This window comes from Mytilus californianus, unplaced genomic scaffold (genome assembly GCF_021869535.1).
Source record: "Mytilus californianus isolate M0D057914Y unplaced genomic scaffold, xbMytCali1.0.p SCAF_34, whole genome shotgun sequence".
Lineage (NCBI taxonomy): Eukaryota > Metazoa > Mollusca > Bivalvia > Mytilida > Mytilidae > Mytilus > Mytilus californianus.
The window spans coordinates 1798747-1818986 of NW_026262684.1; the positions used below are offsets into that span (position 1 = coordinate 1798747).

A 20240-nucleotide genomic window follows, 5' to 3' on the forward strand; every position below is an offset into this window, starting at 1 on the left:
CTGTACAAATTGTCAATGAAAACACATTTAAGTTGAACATAGCATGAGTGAATTAAAAAATATACCCAAAATATGAAACAAGACATTCGCCTTATCTAATTGTTCTGTACAAATTGTCAATGAAAACACATTTAAGTTGAACATAGCATGAGTGAATTAAAAAATAAAGTTACTAAGTATACATAGTGAAGGCATTAGAGGCAAATAATAACGGACTTTGTATAGACATGTGCCGCCCTTGTCAATAGACATAAAATAATTGTCTGTTTACATATTTACGACTAATATTTTTTTCCATTTTGCTAGCTTAAAGTAGCTAAAGTCTCATCTTCTAAAAATATAGAATAGAATATTAAAGATTTTCCTTTTATTCATTCATGGGGGTCTGAATGGGGGTCCCTCAACTTTGTATTAATTTTTGTTTAGTCATTTTTCTCTATTCTTCTTTTATTTTGCCCATTATTCTCTATTCTGTTTTTTATTTTGCCCATTATTCTCTATTCTGTTTTATTTTGCCCCTTATTCTCTATTTTTTATTATAATTTAGCACCTTAGTATTCTCTATTCTATATTATGTTGGCCTATTTTTTTCTATTTTATTGCGCATGATTCTGTAGTATTTGTCCATTTATGTCTATTCTCTAAACCCCAACCAGACTCTTTATCAAACTCATTTAAAAAATAAAATTAAAAAATTTAAATCAGTAAATAGTTTATAACCAAAACAAGACAAAATATCATTGTGGTAAATACAAATAGACAAAATTTTTTTTCCCTTTCAATTCAGTTATTGACAACAATGATATACAACCATTATTACTTTTAAGACGACCACTCACATCTTATACCTGTCGTAGTCGTTGTCAACTGTAGGTGTAGACAATAGTTGAAAAGGTCTAATTAGAATAAGTTATACAAAGGAATCATAAGTTTTTATGGACCGTATCTTAATTGACGGACACAATAAACAACATAACCAAAAACACATGGAGATGATATCCCGTCCATGTAAAGGTTTCTACAGCAACAGACTAATTTCCAATCCAAATATCACAGGTTCTGAGATCAGTTCTAAATTTATGGTTGCGTTGGTGTTGCTAAGTCTTAAGTCTTTTTGTGTATTGTTTTCTGGACGTATTTATCTTTTCGTTGTCTTTCAATTTTTCCATTCCATTGTCAGTTCCCTTGGATTTAAGAAATTTTAAGGTTCTTTTTGTATCTTCTGACTGTACTCATAACCATGCGAATCTTACAACAACTCGGGTTGTACCCTAGTACTCCGGAATAGTTAACAGTGCCTTTTCTACTAGGGACACACGGTAATTGCTCATTGCAAGCGATAATTCATTGTCTTCGATTGCAAGTCATTAAAGTGATGACATGGAAGTAAAATTTGAATTATAATTATAGCGATATTATGAACGCTTTTACCGACATACAGTTAAAGGAATTGTCAAAGAAAGATAAAATTTCAGGCGTGTTAAAAAAGGAGGGACGAATGATACCAGAGGGACAGTCAAACTCACAGATCGAAAACAAATTGACAACGCCATGGCCAAAAACAAAATGACAAACAGACAAATAATAGTACAGATGGCACAACACAGAAAACCAAAGACCAAGCAACACGAAACCCACCAAAAACGGGGGGCGATCTCATGTGCTCCGGAAGGGTAAGCAGATCCTGCTCCACATGTGGCACCCGTCGTGTTGCTTATGTTATTACAAATCCGCTAAATAGTCTAATTCGGTAAGTCATATTCTTTCTCGCGTTTAGTCCATTGCCTGACATAATCCTCGACTGAATCCATCAGTATTTTGAAGTTGTATTTCCAATTGATGGATTAAGGATCACGATATTTGGACCTTTGGATAACAAATTTCGCAGGGAAGTGTTATTGACAATGTTGAGGTCTCCGGTAATAACGTGACTAGCCGGATTATATGTGAATTGGGAACTAGCACAGGTGCAATCAGGAGGTTTAGACTTGAAGTCGTCAATGTTGAGATCCTGCAAAACGTGTTTGTAATTGAAAATTTTAGTTGCAATTGGTTTGGTATAGGTATAAGAAATTATTGGTACAGACTGATCTTTAAAATAAGGTGGTATTTTCGACTGAACTAATTTATGATGAAGGATATTGCCTAAGTTGACGCCTTTAATACCTTTGTTGGCAAAGGAAAGTTTAAGAACAGATCTTTTCTCTTTTTCATCTTTTTCCAATGCGAACTGGTTTGAAAAGTCTGTGACTTGCAATATCCGAAATGATAGCTGTAAGTTTGTATGGTTTTGAATGAGGGTTTGTAACAGTGGTTTCCAAACATAAATTAAACAGAGAATGAAGTTTTGAAAGTTATAATGAATACAGTTTCGTGCGAATGTGATGAATGCCTAACGGCTTTTGTATAAATGACAGCAAGTCATTAATAGAGACATCATGCAAAGTAATTGATGTATATTGACGATGACCATGACTGCGTCTACGTCGAGGAGTAGAGTTGAAAATATTCATTACATTCACCGAGCTACAGAAAGGACTAGATAGAATACCTATACCATCAATTTTGTCATTGCAACTATATGGTGTCGCAGTTCCCAATTGTCGAATCAAGTAGTCCTCTTTTTGTCTACGGAGAGGCGTTGCAAGTTGAGGATTGTTTGTCTTGTGGTATATTTTTTCGATTATACGAACTGTCATAGAAACGATGGAATGATCAGGCTGATTAAAATGCTGGTACAGAATGTCGTTTGCATTGAGGTTGATATCTGATCTATGGCCGCACATACGTTTGTTTAGCCTTCCTTTCGTTTCACCGACGTAAACCAATCCACAAAGGTTACACTCTAATCCGTAGACGACATTTATAGATTTACAATTCAGATCATTGTAACTTCTAGTAAAGTAAGACTTTTTGGTTAAATTGCTAGTGAATTGAGCGTCTGTTATTAAAATTTCACAAGTTTTGCAGCCATTAGTTCCACATTTCGAAATGAGACAGTGTTGTTCAGAGTTATCAAAATCCAAAATGTCTTTAAGGAGAACTGAACAAGGCTGTGTATGTGTACTATTGCTATTGTCACTAGTATGATGATCTGAATGAGTCATGTTTGTGATATTTGTCATGTCTGGTGATGAGGGGACACCTGCCTTATCAAACGACACCGTGTCCATGGTGACGTCTGTTTCGGACCTTTTTATACTGGGCGACGTTCGAGCCAGTATCCTGTTAGATCTTCGTAAATTCATGCAATTTTGCTACTGGGCGGATGATGTCCTCGGGGAAAAAATGTCCACCAGCAGAGACATCGACCCACTGGTTATAAAAGAGGGACGAAAGATACCAGAGGGACAGTCAAACTCACAGATCAAAAACAAACTGACAACGCCATGGCCAAAAACAAAAAGACAAACAGACAAATAATAGTACAGATGGCACAACACAGAAAACCAAAGACCAAGCAACACGAACCCCACCAAAAACCGGGGGTGATCTCAGGTGCTCCGGAAGGGTAAGCAGATCCTGCTCTACATGTGGCACCCGTCGTGTTGCTTATGTTATTACAAATCCGGTAAATAGTCTAATTCGGTAGATCACATTCGTGAAAAGGGAGGGTATTGTAGTTATGACATGAGGAACATATCCGATATCATCTGTTAAACGGTTATTCCATAACGGTCAACCAACTCGTGATGGCGTCCGTAAAATTTACGAAGGGATGACTTCAACTTGACCATTTGGAACTCTTGGTTGAATAGCTTCCTTGTGAGCAGCAATCCTCTATCAAGGAAATCATGATAGGAAACACAAGCCCGGGAATATCGTATCAAATGGGAGATGTATACTCCGTATGCAGGCGCTGCTGGAATGTTGCTACATAGAAATGGAAAGTTCACAATTGGGAAGCTGAAATCATCTCTTTTGTCGTAAAGTTTTGTTTTCAACCGACCCTCATTGTCAATTTCTAGATGTAAGTCAAGATATGAGGCAGACTTAACTGTATCTGTAGTATCCTTTATCTCTAGTTCGATGGGATAGATTCGTTCAACATAGTCACCAAATTTTGTATTATTTAGTGAGAGAACATCATCTATAAAGCGAAACGTAGAGTTAAAGGATATTGCTAACTTCTTATCTTTCTTCCTAAGAAGTTCCTGTATGAAGTCAGCCTCATAATAATAAAGAAACAAGTCGGCAAGAAGAGGGGCACAATTAGTTCCCATTGGAATTCCGACAGTCTGTTGAAAAACACTTCCTCCAAACGTAACAAATATGTTGTCAATCAAGAAATCAAGCATCTTGACAATGTCAGTTTCAGAGAATTTTGTGTTTGAATCAGAGTGATTCTTTACAAAGTAGGATTTATCCCTCCCCAAAACAAGATACCTGTATCTACGTTCGCCATTCTTTTTAATGAAACAAAGTAATACAAACTCTTTCATTTTGTCTTTTAGTTTGGAATGGGGAATACTTGTGTAAAGTGTAGAAAAGTCGAATGTTTTAATACTATTGAAAGATGAGAGAGTCTTAGATTGTATGTACTCTAAAAGATATTTGGAATTTTTTAGTATCCACATCTGAATCACGCCACCTCTAGAATAGGCAGTTTCACAATAACTTTGGAGCCCGGCTTGGATTGCTGATAAAATAGATGTTAATAATTTAGAAAGAGGTTTCGTGGAGCACTTGGAAGACCGAGCAATATACCGTTGTTTGTAAGGACACTTATGTAGTTTAGATATGCAATACAGTGATGGAAGATCCAGTTCTTCATCTTTGGTTGAAATTCCAAAGGAACATAGAACAGACCTATGATTATCCAGGATTTCCTCTTTGGTAAGTATCGTGAGGGTATATGTTGAGTTTCCAAGTGAATTGTCAATACCTAATTCATTTATCAAGCAGTCTATGTAATGATATTTACACACAAAAACGATGTTGTTTGGGGCTTTATCTACGGGGACAACAACATATTTGTCATAGAGATAGGACAAGTGTTTTGCAACATTTGGGTCTTTAAAAATTGACGTAGCGTGGGTATTGATATGCCCATTTAGTTTCTTAATTCGGATTTGTATCAACGACCTCACAGCCTTAATCCATTCGGAAAGAGTATCTACGTCTTCTTTCTCGCGTTTAGCCCATTGCATGGCATAATCCTCGACTGAAACCATCAGTATTTTGAAGTTGTATTTCCAATTGATGGATTTAGGCTCACGATATTTCGGACCTTTGGATAACAAATTTCGCAGGGAAGTGTTATTGACAATATTGACAAACGTCTCCGGTAATAACGTGGCCAGCCGGATTATATGTGAATTGGGAACTAGCACAGGTGCAATCAGGAGATTTAGACTTGAAGTCGTCAATGTTGAGATCCTGTTTTATGTTTTTTGGTTGAATTCAATATGACCAACAAATATAAATTAAATGTAATTTCTGAAATTAGACAAAAAACTTTAAAAGACATCCATGAGCATGAACTAAATTTGTTTAATCTAAGATCAATAAATAAAACCTGCTTTACTATTTTGGAGTGTAATTTCAAATTTTGCAGCTTACGGTTGCAGTTTTGTAATTGACTGCTCCATAGGCTTACATGCAAAACAGCTGATCTTTGAAAATAATAAATAAAAAATGCTACATAGAAAAAAATTTTCATGCTCATATCATGTATGTACTAATGTGAAATTGTGATTTAATCGAAAAAAAAGTGGGTCATGCCACGAAGAATAAAAAGTTACGTAACCCTTAAGTCAAAACAATTTTTTTCTACTTTCTTTTTGCTGTTTTTACTAGGCCGCATCACTTCTAGTAAACATGATATCCTTCCACTTTCTTGGATTGATATCCCCAAAAAGATGCAAGATTTTTAAAAATCTATATATATGTTTCAATTCAGCATAAACTTTTAATCAAACAGAAAATATTGAGTCCAGAAAGTAATTCAGAAAAAAATTGACTATTTTATTTACCTTCATATTTTGACATGCACCGGAAACTGGAGTTGTAATACAAGACTGGTACCTTAAGCTGATTTACCAGAAAGCGTGTACATTTGATAAGCAAACCCAGATACTCGCAAAATAAAGTTGATTTAATATTTTGAGCGTGTGTATTCATAATTAACTACTTAATTATTCTTCTTTCATAGAAATATTTAACTTGACTTATTTCAAGGTTGCAAGACATGCCCTAATGGAATCAAGAAGGTTAAGTGCTTTGTAAATCCATGCCGAGGACAGAATTGCAAGGGTGCTAAATGCAGGTAATATTAATTATATTAACACAGATTCGAAACATAAGAGAAGAAATCCAATTGGATCAATTACTACAAACCGAAAGCGCTTTAGACTCGATTTATTAAGTGTATTTTCAATTCTATTTTTTTATAATAATAAAAAAAAGTATCTTTTACATGCACCTTAACGACAAGACGATATGCGTGCACTTGTATTAATCGTCTCTAGTTTTATGGTTTTTTTTGGTTAAATTCAATATGACCAACAAATATAAATTAAATGTAATTTCTGAAATTAGACAAAATAACTGAAAAAGATATCCATGAGCATGGACTAAATTTGTTTAATCTAAGATCAATAAATATTATAGTATAGTAGTTTGCTTTATTATATATAAATCAATTTACTTTAAAACTAAATGTACAAACAAATTAATTTATTACTATTATATTGATGTACATTTTTAATTTTCATTCACATAAAACTAGATGAGAATTGTTCTGTATGACGCCTTCATTTAAAATTATAAAACATATAGTCGAAAAAAGTGAGACAAATTACAAAATTTCCCGTTCGTGCATTTTAAGGTATGAATTTTAGGTGTCAGTCCACCAATTCACCCACTTCAAGTTAGAACATAAAAACGTAAAAGTAGCCCTTCCTTGACAAAAAATTGTGCTTTTGATGTCATTGTTTATTTCAACTAACAAATGAATTTGCAGAATGAAACTGTTGGTGAAAGAAAAATATAAAAATATTGACCATTTTTTAGCCAAAATTTACTTGTCTATGAGCCTGATAAGTTTGCTTTAAAAATTGAGGAATAATGCGCTCCACAGTATACTTATTTAAGGTTTCCATAAAATTAGGGGTTAGGTTTAGTAGTAGTTAGCTCCCAGACGGTAGCATTTCACTACAATACTTTAGACATTAGTTAAAAATTGGCATGTAGAAAGGTGATACATGTACAAGTAAGAATATGCCTGGCTTCTATGGAGGTGAAATATTTTGAAAGCTTTGAAAATTGCAAAATTTGGATGAATATATAATTGTTTTGAAATGGTGGTCTGACACCTTCAGGCGAAGCAGGATGTACGCCAATAAGACCTCTTTCTTACAATTGGCATGACAAGGGTTATGGTCGTTACTTATAATTTATGAAGGAATGATAATATACACCTAACGGAAGGGATTAAGGTTGATTTTCGTATGTTGAAGACATAATCGTTCGATCAGTTTAATTGAAAAAGAAATGATTTGCATGATGTGTGCTTGACATTATATAGCGTTCAACTATCCTAACATTATGTTTACATATCACTATACGATGTTCATGCTTTTACTATTATATAATATGACTGTTTTACTTATCTTATGAACTTTTGTATAATGTGATAACGACATTATGTGAGATGTACTAGACATTATTGGTAACAACTAAATATTAAAAGGTTCAGATATTTGGTGGACATTTTAAAATGTACATGTATATCCCTTAATCAGTATCTGTTAATACATACGTGTAAATGTTTATGTTCAAGGCAAAATTACTGCGGTGGTTGTAATAGGCTATGGTATACAAACGGTGGTAGTGATGTAACAAAAAAATGTGGTAAGTATTTGTTGTAATTGTAAATCGTGAGAAAACAAATTTTGAATACGCATAGTGAGTCGTCAGGAAAACCAATTTTAATGTAATATATATGGACAGGGAAAGGTAACTGTACAATAATTTCTACATATAGAAAAGGAAAGGATATGGGGTATCAAATGCAAAAGTGTCTGTGTTAAAAGTTCAGATAATAAAACAATAGAAAACATATTTAATTCATGGAAGCCGTAATCAAAACATAGAAGTTTATACAATCAAATATATCATAACTTAAGGATTAAATATTCTCATTATAATATAAATGGGTTTAAATAATAATTAATAATCAGTCGCTAATGTCTGTCCTGTAGAATTCCGATGTCCAGGTGGCAGTGATTGTTTACCAGGAGTATTTCCAGCGCCGTGTATAAGAGATCCATGTGATGAAAAAAGCTGTAAAGGCCATCCCAACGCTAAATGTTGGTAAGTGAAAAACTGTTTTTTTACATAATGATTTAACTTTTGTAGTAAACAAAAAACACCATGTAAAACTACCTCCAAAACACACTAATTTGTCTCACATTTTCTAAAAATAAAATAGATTTATATGGAATCAAAAATGTAAACTCTCATTCATGTAAGATTGCGACAACTGTACATTGTAATCACGACTGATGGATAGACAAGACAAATCTTCTACACTTCCTTATGTCGTTCTACAAATAGATTATCTTACGGTTACATTATTAAGTATTAACCAAAATATAGTACGTGGATTTTCGTGGTTTAATATGTGCCAGACAAAATAAATCTAACACTATATACTACGATTTGTATGTATATTAGTGAATATCGCACAAAAGTTTATCATGCTCATAGAGAATAAGTCTTCTATCAAAGTTTGTAATTTGTAACATTTAACTTATTTAACTTAACATACTAGTGTTTTCATTTTTTGTAATGCTTCAATGACTGAAACGGTAGAAATTTAAATCTGCTGAATATTGTGCTTATTTAGCCTAGCTTGCAATTCATGTTTTATATCGATTTGACTTTGAGCAACAGTGTCTAAGACATTCTCTAATAAGGATTTGGAATTAAACATGAACAAAAGAGAGGCGAAAGATACCAAAGGAATATTCAAACTCATAAGTCAAAAATAACCTGACAACCCGATGGCAAAAAAGAAAGAAAAAAGAGCGAAAGACAAACAACAGCACACAAAAATACAACAGAAAACTAAAGACTGAGCAACAAGAACCCCACCAAAAACCGAGGGTATTACCATGTGCTCCAGAAGAGTTAGCAGATCCTGCTCCACATGTGAAATTAAAATAACAAGTACGTATTGTATTTTTCAGTCCAGTATTTTGTGGCGGATGTCATGATTTATGGTATGTGAATGGTGAGAAAGTCACTTGCAAAAAATAACAAAGAGAATGTATTGTCTTTCAATAAAATTCAGTAAGATTTGACAACAAATATAGATTTGTTTCTTATTCCAAAAAGTCTTCTGCTGACGACGCTGATAGATGTGTGCTCAATCGCAATATATAATGCTAAACTAAAGGGGCACTGATATATATAAAACAGAAATAAAATGGCTGACAACAATTTGGAGATATCTGGTCTTTAATGTTATTGTTGTCAATCGCTTACCGTTGTCTTTGTTAACAGTATAAATAACATCATTTTAATATCATTTTCCCTATCTTAAGTCTGATTTTTTTAACCTTTTTATCACATCATGAATAATTTATCCAAAACAAAATATACCACTTCCATTAACACTATTTCTAAAAGGTTACAAGAAGGCAACATAACAATTATAGATCAGTGTAAAAAGGGATATATGCCGACAGAAGAATGTGGAATAAACTAGTTATTTTAAGACGAAAAAAAAAAACTATTTTAAGACTGAACGGTGCATATCTTTTTAGCTGAAACTTCACATTTATTTCTTGTCTTCACTTTTGAGTGGATGGGATTATGTTAGGGGGTGTTAAGACTTCATAATTGGTGGATGAAACTTAATTTGTGCGTGTGTGTTTGATTTTATAGACTTGATTTTACGCGTCATATATATGATATTTCATACTCCATCTCAGAAAGTTAGTTACTTTGTCGGGGAAACAGTATATGTCCATTTCTTTTACTGTACTGTATTTACTATTAACTACAAAAACTTTGTTTTGTTTGTGTCTTTGTCAGATTTATTTTTATGTTCGATTGGATTTTTATGTCAGTTGTGTCGTATGTCTGAGATGTATGTTTACACCGATTTGGATGCTGGGTCCAAATTATTGTCAAGATAACCAATTATTCTTGTTTAAGTTGCTTAACTGAAATGAGCATTATAACGGAGCTTTAATCAACGGTCATACAAGTGGGATGTTTAGCTAGCTACAAAACAAGGTTTAACGCACCAATTGTTTATTCTGAAAATGCATGTACCAAGTAAGGAATATTGTAATTGTTTCCACTTGTTCCGTACCGCGTGTTGATTAATAGCATTTAATTTTGTCAGTTTTTAGACTTCCTTCTTTTTTTAATTTGCCTTGTATTTCAGTTCAGTATTTTTGTTATACTGTTTTACTCCTCATATGGTCATATATGTACTTCGTTTGCTCTCCCAACAATGTCTATGGACACGCGTTATGTAGAGTACAAACTTCAGACGTTGGACATCTGTTCGTGATTAAATATGTTTATTTTGAACACTACTAAATATAAAAACGTCATTTATGTGTTGATTTTATATGTACAAGGAAAAGTTTCGTAGAAACAGTATGCCCTTTGAATAAAACTACGCCGATTTAACTAAAACTGTTTGAAACATTGATTTCCTATTTAAATGCATTATGTCACGAAATGTTATTTACATTAAATATGCGTCGTTTAATCCCGTATATATAAATATCAATATACATGTACGTTTTATCATAATATTTTAAAATATTGAAATATGTGGCGTCTTACCACTACCTTGTCAATTATCTCTCTACTTTATATTGCAAAAGGTAAGTCATGTCAATATTAGAATGTGTGGTATGATTGCTAATGAGACAAGGAACCATAGCTACTTATTAGAGAAAGACACTCCTTAATCTTCAATGATTTCTAAAAAAATTTAAAACAATAAATTTCAATTACTCAGTTAGATTATCGTTATGCCAATGCCGAAGTCTTAAGTGATACCTTCGGGGACTATCAATCCACATGCAGTGATATCGATCCAGATGTTGGAATATCAATGCATGGTACAAATCTAATCGGACCAGATGTCCATTTCGACAATAAATGTCTCTTAATGATAATAAAAGCTAGATAATTTAAAGTTTGGAACATTTGTTTTTGGTTTTTCTCCGGAGATATTATTCCCCGTTTCAATTGGATTTATATTGCTCAAAGCTTTATTACGTATTGTTTGCTATTCGCATACGGCTGTCTATTGTCTGTTGTATAACTTGTTATTGTGAAACTGCCTATTCTAGAGGTGGCGTGAAAATGCGGATACTAAAAAATTCGAAATATCATTTAGAGTACATACAATGTTTCCAATGTAATATGTCATGATACAGATAACATTATAGCAAATCAACGAACTCCAAGGCATTTTCAAAGGAGTATGTCCATAAAAACTGATAAAACCAAACGTTATCCACCAATGGAACGAGTGAACAACGTGATGGTTTGCAGTTTAGTGTGTCAACTTAAACCTGTAACTGTGCACTTTATCGTTTGTTTTTTATTTGTGACTATACCTGTTTTTTTTAAATGTTTTTAAAAGCAATGCGCATAGACAGACTTGAAGTGTTAAAATGCGGTAAAACATATTCCTATTATATTTTAAGGCTAAAGAATAATCGACATTAAAGGTACATTAGATACAAAAAAAAACTGAAACTTGTAAAAGAAATAATGAAAGCTAAATAGTGAAATTATAACTCGCTTTTAGCAGCCAGTTTGGTTCTTTTTTGTCAAAATAAGATAAGAAACATCGCTGATGAATTATTCACTAGTATTATCAGTTTCTTTTATCATTTGTACCATATCGTTTCCATTTGATTGTTTGCCATTTGCTATGATGAAAATAGTTGTAAATTATTTCAACGAACATGATGAAATATCATACAAACTTATGAAACAAATTGTCAACATTTGATAATGGTAACCGTTGTAAACAATCTGCATTAAAAGTAAGTAGATGATTTCCTATTAAGATTAAAAAGACAATAAACGGGCTATGTCACAGGTTATGGTAAAATTTTGTAAACAACCTTGGCAAGTTGAACTCTAAACTGAAAAAAATTAATTGTAACTGTTATACTTGATAAAATATTATTGAATGAAAATCCTTTAAAAAGTTCAACAATTGTTAAGGATGTGCGTAAAATAAATTCAAAACTGATGTCAAAAATATCTTAAACCTTTTTATATACTCAGTGCATGATTTATTTATTTTTTATTTAGGAATCGATATGGTGCTACTCGGAAATATTTGTTTAATGATGTAAAATGAGAATATTTCTTTTTTCTTTGGTAACCGTCAGTGTGTTCTAGTTACTGTCATACATGTGAGAGGATTGGCTAGCTATAAAATCAGGTTGAATCCATCATGTTTTACACATGCAAAAATGGCTGTACGGAGTCAGGAATATGACAGTTGTTTTCCATTCGTTTGATACGTATGAGCTTTTGATTTTGCTTTTTAATAAAGGACTTTCCGTTTTGAATTTTCCTTGGAGTTCGGTATTTTTGTTATTTTACTTTTTATGATATACAAAAAAACGTAATTTTTAAAAAGTAACAAGGTAATACATTTGTTAATACATCATCAAACGGGGTCAGTGACCCGTTCATTTAATATTAATCAAAGCTGACAGAATTGTGATCATTGTAAGATACAGTTTGACTAGTAATTTTGAATGATAAAAAAAGTATATGAAATAGAGCAAGGAGGGCATTTCATGGAGTCCCAAACAAGTTAATGTCCTTACACAGTTTTATGAAAAATGTGAATAAAATATGTGAAACAATCCAGTTTACTGATACTCAACCATGACCAACTCAAATATAATATCTAATGCATCTTGTTTTTTTTTTTTTTTTTTTTATTGGCAATTTATCAATTTCATCCAATTTTACAACTAACTTGTACAAGGAATTAAAATACATTTATCGTAAGTATTTCATTATTTGAATCTGTCTATTTTGGAATTCATATTTAAGAGTTGTATTTGTATTTAAAAACAAAAACAGAAGGTCATGCATGATTTTTAAGATTTTTCTTTATTTATGCATTCTTATACAGTGAAACATTTTGAAATCCTTTAGTTATTACTTTCCGATAAAAAAAATACATTAATCTGTTTCTCAACAGACAACTGGTTTTTAATGAATAAAAATGGTAGAAATATGTCTTCTATGAATGATATTTATCAGAATACTTCAAATATATCTACGTTACCATTGTCAAAATATTTCAGGATGCATAGTATGTCCAGAAGGAGTGGTTCATTTTCGGTGTACAAAAACCCCGTGTCAAGGACACCAGTGTGAGGGAGCTGTATGCAGGTAATTTTTTTCTTCTTGGTATTTTGTAAAAAATTAAAAGGCGATATGGTCTTCGTGAAAGCAATTACAAATTCTATGGAACTTGAAAAAAATAAAACAAATGAAAAATTGTATATTGATTTTTGTTTTTGAAGGAAATCCTGAATTAAAAAGCAATTGAGATTCCAGAAAAGGATTGCATGATTTTATCTGTTAAGAGATTATTCACTCCCGACTCGCTTTAAATAACATGACTAATCTTGAGGCAGAATTATATTTTTTTCTGTTTAGTTTGTTATTGAGGTTTTGTTTTCAGATACTGAGTACTATATCACCACTTTAGAGTCAAGGTCTTTACATGCACTAATTTTGATCCATGATTTTTATTTATCGTTTCATAGTCGTCAGACCATCATTTAAAGGGCACGGCTGAGAGGCACAAAAAATGTATGTAACCCAACCATGTTCTAGTATGCCGGCGCCTGTTATAAGTCTGTATCCTTATCGGTATTTGTTTAATGTCAGACCTCATTGCTTGTTTAGTTTTAGAATTTTGATGTCATTGGCAGTTTGGATAGCTTTGTACCTTAGTCTTGCGTTTCGTCTACATAAAACTCGTTAGTGGCGCTCGAATAAAAATAGTTGGAAAGCCGAAGCAAGTACGAAGTTCAGTAGCATAGAAGATAAAAATCCTTTAAGATTGTGACAAATACAGCTAAGGACATCCATGCCTAAGGATAGAAAATTATGAGTATCTTGAAAAAAATATTATTTTATTTTCAGTTAAAAGTATTATGAATTTAGAATATACATGACCATTTTAGGCCATTTAGTTCATATTTTACTTAGCCGCTGTTGTCAATGATTAAACTATGTCTATGGTAATTTACTTTTCCAAGGAACAATTATTGTGGTGGTGCATGTAGACGTCTATGGTATGAAGACAGTGGTAGCTCTTTGATGGACGTAACAGAGCGATGTGGTAGGTTATCAATAAAGCTCGTGCAACTACTAAACAAAATTAAACTATTTTTGGAATGTACATTTAATGTACCATATTAACTTAGTTTTCGTGTTGTTTTTTTTCTATAAAATAACGTTGTAAGATCTGCTTTTATATTTTTCATAATCTGTTATTGAATGAAATCACAACTAGATCAATATGAATAAAATCAAACCTCTCACTTGCTGTCGTTTTTAATATTTCGCGCGTGCGATATACAGATATACAGTGCTTATACAGTTGAAGTGTGTTAAAGATACAATTCAACAGAACCTTCATAATAAACCTTTTTATGTGTCAACAATGGTTAACAATTTTTTTCAGTAATAAAATGAATTGGGCACTAGACATGATATCAAAAAGCATAGATCAGCTAGTATGACCGAGGGGATTAGTTAATCTAAAAATGAGTAAAAAAATATGAATGAAGAAGGCAGATCAGATGATAAAAGATATTTAAGAAATGACATGCAGACTTTGTTATTATTTCAATTATGTCCAATTAGTGTGAGATCTAAATTATTGCCGAAGGTTACATGTTTTTACTCCATTGACATTATTTTAACCTGTAATTAAGATGATTACTAAAACACTAAGATAAACACATGAGTGTAATTATAATTTGAATTTTAATTCTATCAAATTAGCTGTATATCGCAGAGGAAACTTTAAATAACGTACTTGTTTGATCGAAATATATTCAAATATGTCGGTTAATAATGAATAAAAAAAAACACAAAGCTTAAGTCAGTATTTCAGTAAATATGTGCAAAATATTGAACAAAAAAGATCTACAACAAAAAGAATTGATTGATTGCAAGGGTCCATGTCCATTTTGCAGCATATTTGTAATAAACTGGCTTTCTCATTCTGTTTTTATATTGTAGCATGCAATTGACAGTTATTAAGAAGTAATGTAATCGATTACATACAAAAAGTAGAGTAATCAATTACACAAAAATCCATTATGTAATCGATTTATGATCGATTAATGATCGATTACGATTATCAGTAATAAGGCTCATATCTATAATAAGAATATCACAGTTATCCAACATTTTTTGAAATTTCACGTTTAAAACTTGAAAGAAACACTGAATCATTTTGGTTTTTTTTTTAAATGCAAAGATGTCTATGTTATTAGTTAAGATAATCAAATAATAAAATTTATAATTTCAGGGAAGCTTAAACTAAAAAGTAAATCAATAGATATTCAAATTTATCGTATGCTTGAGGTCATCGGAATTGTTAACATAATCTCATTAATATACAGATGTATTTTACACAGTTTTTATTTAGAAGAACACATGGTTAGAAAATAAAAATAATTACACCATTACTAACACAATTCTATATCAATATTCTTGTAATGGTTAGAAAATACATAGAATAACACCATTACAAACTTAATCTCAATTTTATATTGTATTTTTAGAAATTTACATGTGACGTCACTTTTTGTGGCGTTGGTACATTCATGTGACGCAGAGTTCATAATTCTTTTGTGGTTTACATGTGAACTGTCGTAAATTAATGAGAGGTGTCCGTTGTCAATCTGTGGTTTACCTGTTGTAATGTACTATTATATTATTCATTAATCTATTTTTCTGTCCTGAGTGTTCTTGTGTTTATTTGTACTGTATTCTTGTACGTAATGTTGTCACTTTAGCGGTACTATTAAAATTGCCTTATAAGCGGGAGGTTTGACTAGCCATAAAACCAGGTTCAATCCACCATTTATTCTAAAAATGTCCTGTACCAAGTCAGGAATATGGCAGTTATTATCAAATAGTCTGTTTCTATGTATGTTGGCGTTTGATTTTGTAGCAGTTTCGTGTTTCAGTTGTTCCGTTGTTTTCCTCGGTTTTGGTTTGTGGATTATATGTGTTTTCGTTAAATCGATTTATGACTATTAAACAGTGGTATACAACTGTTGCCTTTATCAATGATAATTAAAAAAACAGGTCGCTTATGTCTTTTCTGTAGAATTCCAATGCCCAGATAGCACTGACTGTTTACCAGGAGTTAGTATAGTGAAATGTGTAAATCCATGTGGTTTTAAAAGCTGTAAAGGCTATCCAAACGCTAAGTGTTGGTAAGTAAAATATCTACTCTTACATGATGATTTAACTTTTTGCATTCAAGAAGCACGTGTATTGACCAAATAAAACCACACTAATTGGTCCCAAATGTTCTTATCATATAATCAATGTATGGTTTCAAATCAAGTAAACCATCATTTAACGTTCACAATAGGAATTATAATAATTGATAAAAATAGTACACGAGCGACAATAGTGGTATGACTGACGGATTGACAAGATACGTTTTTTATATATTCTGACGTCGTTTTTCGAATTATTTATTTGTTTACCAAGATATAGAATTCATATAATTTTATGAAAGGTAACATGCTATACAGAAAATGAATCTAGCTTCCCACACTAACAATTTGTACGTATATTAGTTTACTCAATCGCATATATCAAAGGTTAATGTGTGCAACATTTGATTTATTAGAATACTGCTTTTTTTTTAATGCTACAATTAATAAAACGAAAAAAAACAAACGTGAAATGTACGTCTGGTGTAAAAGTGAGCGTTTCAAAAGAAAGACGAAGGATACTAAAGGGACAATCAAACTCATAAATCGAAAGTACATCTGTATGTATGTGCCTGTCCCACGTTAGGAGCCTGTAATTTAAAGGTTGTCGTTTGTTTATGTGTTACATATTTGTTTTTCGTTCATTTTTTGTAAAAAAATTAGGCCGTTAGTTTTCTCGTTTTAATTGTTTTACATTGTCATTTCGAACTGTGCGGTATGGGGTTTGCTCATTGTTAAAGGCCGAACGCTGATCTATAGTTTTTAATTTTTGTGTCATTTGGTCTTTTGTGGAGAGTTGTCTCATTGGCAATCATACCACATCTTCTTTTTTATATTGACAACACCATGGTTAAAAAAGAAAAAGACAAACAAACAACAGTACACAAAACTATATAGAAAACCAAAGATTGAGAAACACGGACCCCACCAAAAACTGGGGGTGATCTCAGGTGCTCCGGAAGGGTAAACAGATCCTCCTTCAATCTTACAATTCATTTTACATATCAATTCGACTATAAGCAGTAGTGGCAATGACATGTACTAGTATAGTTTAAGGATTATATGAAAAAAACTGATGTTTGTCCACGATTACAAATGTCTTTTTTGTCTTCTTTCAGTCCTGTATATTGTGGAGCATGCCACGACTTATGGTATGTGAACGGTGCGAAAGTCACTTGCAAAAAATAAAGAAGAGAGTGTATTGTCTTTCAATAAAATTTAGTTAGATTTGACAGCATATATAGATTTGTTTCTTATTTCAAAAAGTCTTAAGCTGACGATGATGTTAGAAGTCTCCTCCATCGGTATATATGATAGTATGCTTAATGGAAACTGATGCATATGAAGCACAAAACAGATAGCAGATAACATATTTGAAATATCTTTTCTTTAGTGTTATTGCTGGCATGCGCTTACCATACTGTCATACTTCTAAAAGTTAGAATATCATTTGTCACCTTCGTTAGTCTGATGTTTTTTTTAATAACCACATTATGTAGATTATATTATAAAAACAATATACCTCTTCCAATTGACAATTCATACAAAGGTTTATAAGAAGCCAACTTAGCAATCTTAGATCAGTGTGAAAAGGGATCTATGCGTGCAAAAGAATGTGAATAAGAAAATGTATTTTACGATGAAAAGAAACTAATTTCAAGAATGAATGGTGCACATACCGATTCATCTTAAGCTTCAAATTTCTTTCTTGTCTATTTTTTTTCTGAAAAGGGGTAGAGTGGAAAGGTCTTCCTGTTAAGTTTTCTTCAAGGAAAGAAGATACTTCACACGACCAAAAATTATTATTTTTTAGTAAAAAAAACAACTTGCAAACACGTAATATTATTCGCTTTTGTATCTGTAAAATGAAAGAAGATTGAAGGGGTGGTTATACAAAAAGACAAAGATCACCTTAGTCAAATAAAAAAACAACAAGACATATAAACAAACCCTTTCAAAAGGAAACAGGAATTAACCAAAAAAAAAATGACAGTATTACTGACAAGTGTAACATCCGTCAAACAAACAAAAAATAACATACACCAATGCAATCCAAACACCCATTTAACAAAGACAGAATAACAACATTCAACGCAGATATCATTGCTTGGTAAAAGCAAATAATGTGTTGACGTTGAACAAGCTTTCCACACTTTTCGCTTCTTCTTCCTGTCTAGACCATGTGTCTACAAGTGAAACACACTATGACAACCCTGCACAGTCTGACTAAACAAAACGGAAAATTAGAGTTTTAGCAACACAAATTTCATCAATTTTCCTGACATGCCCATGGAGCATGAAAAATTACTTCCCAACTAGTTAAACCTATCGTATTACCCCTGTAAATTTGGTGGTGAGTCTTTATTTCCTTTAATTGGATGTCTTATGATAGCGAACTAATTATATAACTGAATGTATACAGAACAAAGAACACCACAACTGTTTATGCTGCATGGTTACCATCCGTACTGACAACGAATGTACCTTAAGTATGATTATAAAAGCTTTTCAATAAAAACTGCGGGATAAAAACACTTCATAAAACTTTGAAGATGTAGGGCTTTAGTTTTGAGTTTATAGCCTTGCAGCTGAGTATGCACTGATAATGATATAGGATAATCCCAAGTTTTTCGTGCAGTTTAAAATTAAAACATATTTTCATTAATTCTTAATTATGTTAAAGATACAAACGAATCTTCATGGTCTGTTCATAACTTATAAAATGTACGCAGATTTATTCCGATGAACGACAAACATATATGAAATAGGACAGATTTGATGATGTAACATGTAAGTTTTTATAATGTCAACCTCCCAGTCTTGCGTAGAAAGACATATTATATGTTCAAAACTACAAAATTAAGTTGTGATACGTTCATTACGCATACCAAAAAAAACGAGTGTTGATATAATATATGCTTTCTGCTAAGGATCCTAAAGTCAGTTTTTTGTCCGTCTTAAATTATTCTTGATGTTGTCAAGTTTACTGCCTATATATAACAGGTTACACATTCACAGCCTTTTAACTTTTTTGATTTGAGTGTCACTGGTGTGTACTTTGTAGACCAACTGGCGTCTGACATGCACAATTATAAGCCTGGTATCATTTATAGGGTTTTTCATTTGATTTGAAGCTTATGATGTTGCTTGTACTTAACTTGTACCTAGACTTTAGAATATTGTTTGTTTTAGTGATATGCTAGTACTTCTCTAATGTACTTTTTAAATGATTGACCACCGGAAGAATGGACATGGTTAAACACATACCTACTGCTTTGTCAATATCGCTGCTGGTTTCCTGGGGGAACCATCAACGCAGTCACCAGTAATTCGGTTCTGGCTTGATTTATTAATGATAGTTTACTTGTAAAATTTTCTGTTCAAACAAATGTGCATTTGAGCTCAAACTATGGTAGGAAATCACCAAGGCAAGGTTTATTTTAGCCAGATCAGCTTTGACAGGGGTGTTTTGTGTTCCTTTTACGTCAATTTGTTTCCATTCCAACCTTATTATAACGAAAAAAAGAGAGGCTAGTCTGGACAAACATGTTGTGCTTAATGATCTCATATAATGAGGTGGCTTGAAGGCCTAGTGATCTATGCAGTCCAACAACTGTATCACCAGCGTGTCAACACTGAAGTTGTGAGTTCAAAACACGCTCGACTCCAATCTTAATTGACTAGGATTGTCAAAGGTCGGTTGTTCTATCCAGGCAACAAGCTTCTTCCACCAATAAAAAACTG

The 20240-nt window shown here is 32.4% G+C and overlaps 1 protein-coding gene across 2 annotated transcripts in view; it reads left to right on the forward strand.

Moving 5' to 3' along the window:
- LOC127736620 (uncharacterized) overlaps window positions 1–17735 on the forward strand; it is a 63711-nt gene extending 45976 nt beyond the window's left edge. Inside the window, exons 1-7 of one of the 2 annotated variants that reach the window (XM_052247178.1) lie at window positions 7782–7854; window positions 8205–8316; window positions 9195–9227; window positions 13323–13410; window positions 14289–14371; window positions 16379–16487; window positions 17615–17735. In XM_052247178.1, the coding sequence (XP_052103138.1) occupies window positions 8277–8316; window positions 9195–9227; window positions 13323–13410; window positions 14289–14371; window positions 16379–16487; window positions 17615–17684 (423 nt within the window). In that variant the 5' untranslated portion in view covers window positions 7782–7854; window positions 8205–8276 and the 3' untranslated portion in view covers window positions 17685–17735. Of the gene's footprint in view, window positions 1–7781; window positions 7855–8204; window positions 8317–9194; window positions 9228–13322; window positions 13411–14288; window positions 14372–16378; window positions 16488–17614 lie in introns of those variants that run through there. The other variant, XM_052247179.1, reaches the window with a different exon arrangement.
- Window positions 17736–20240: the final 2505 nt, after the last annotated feature.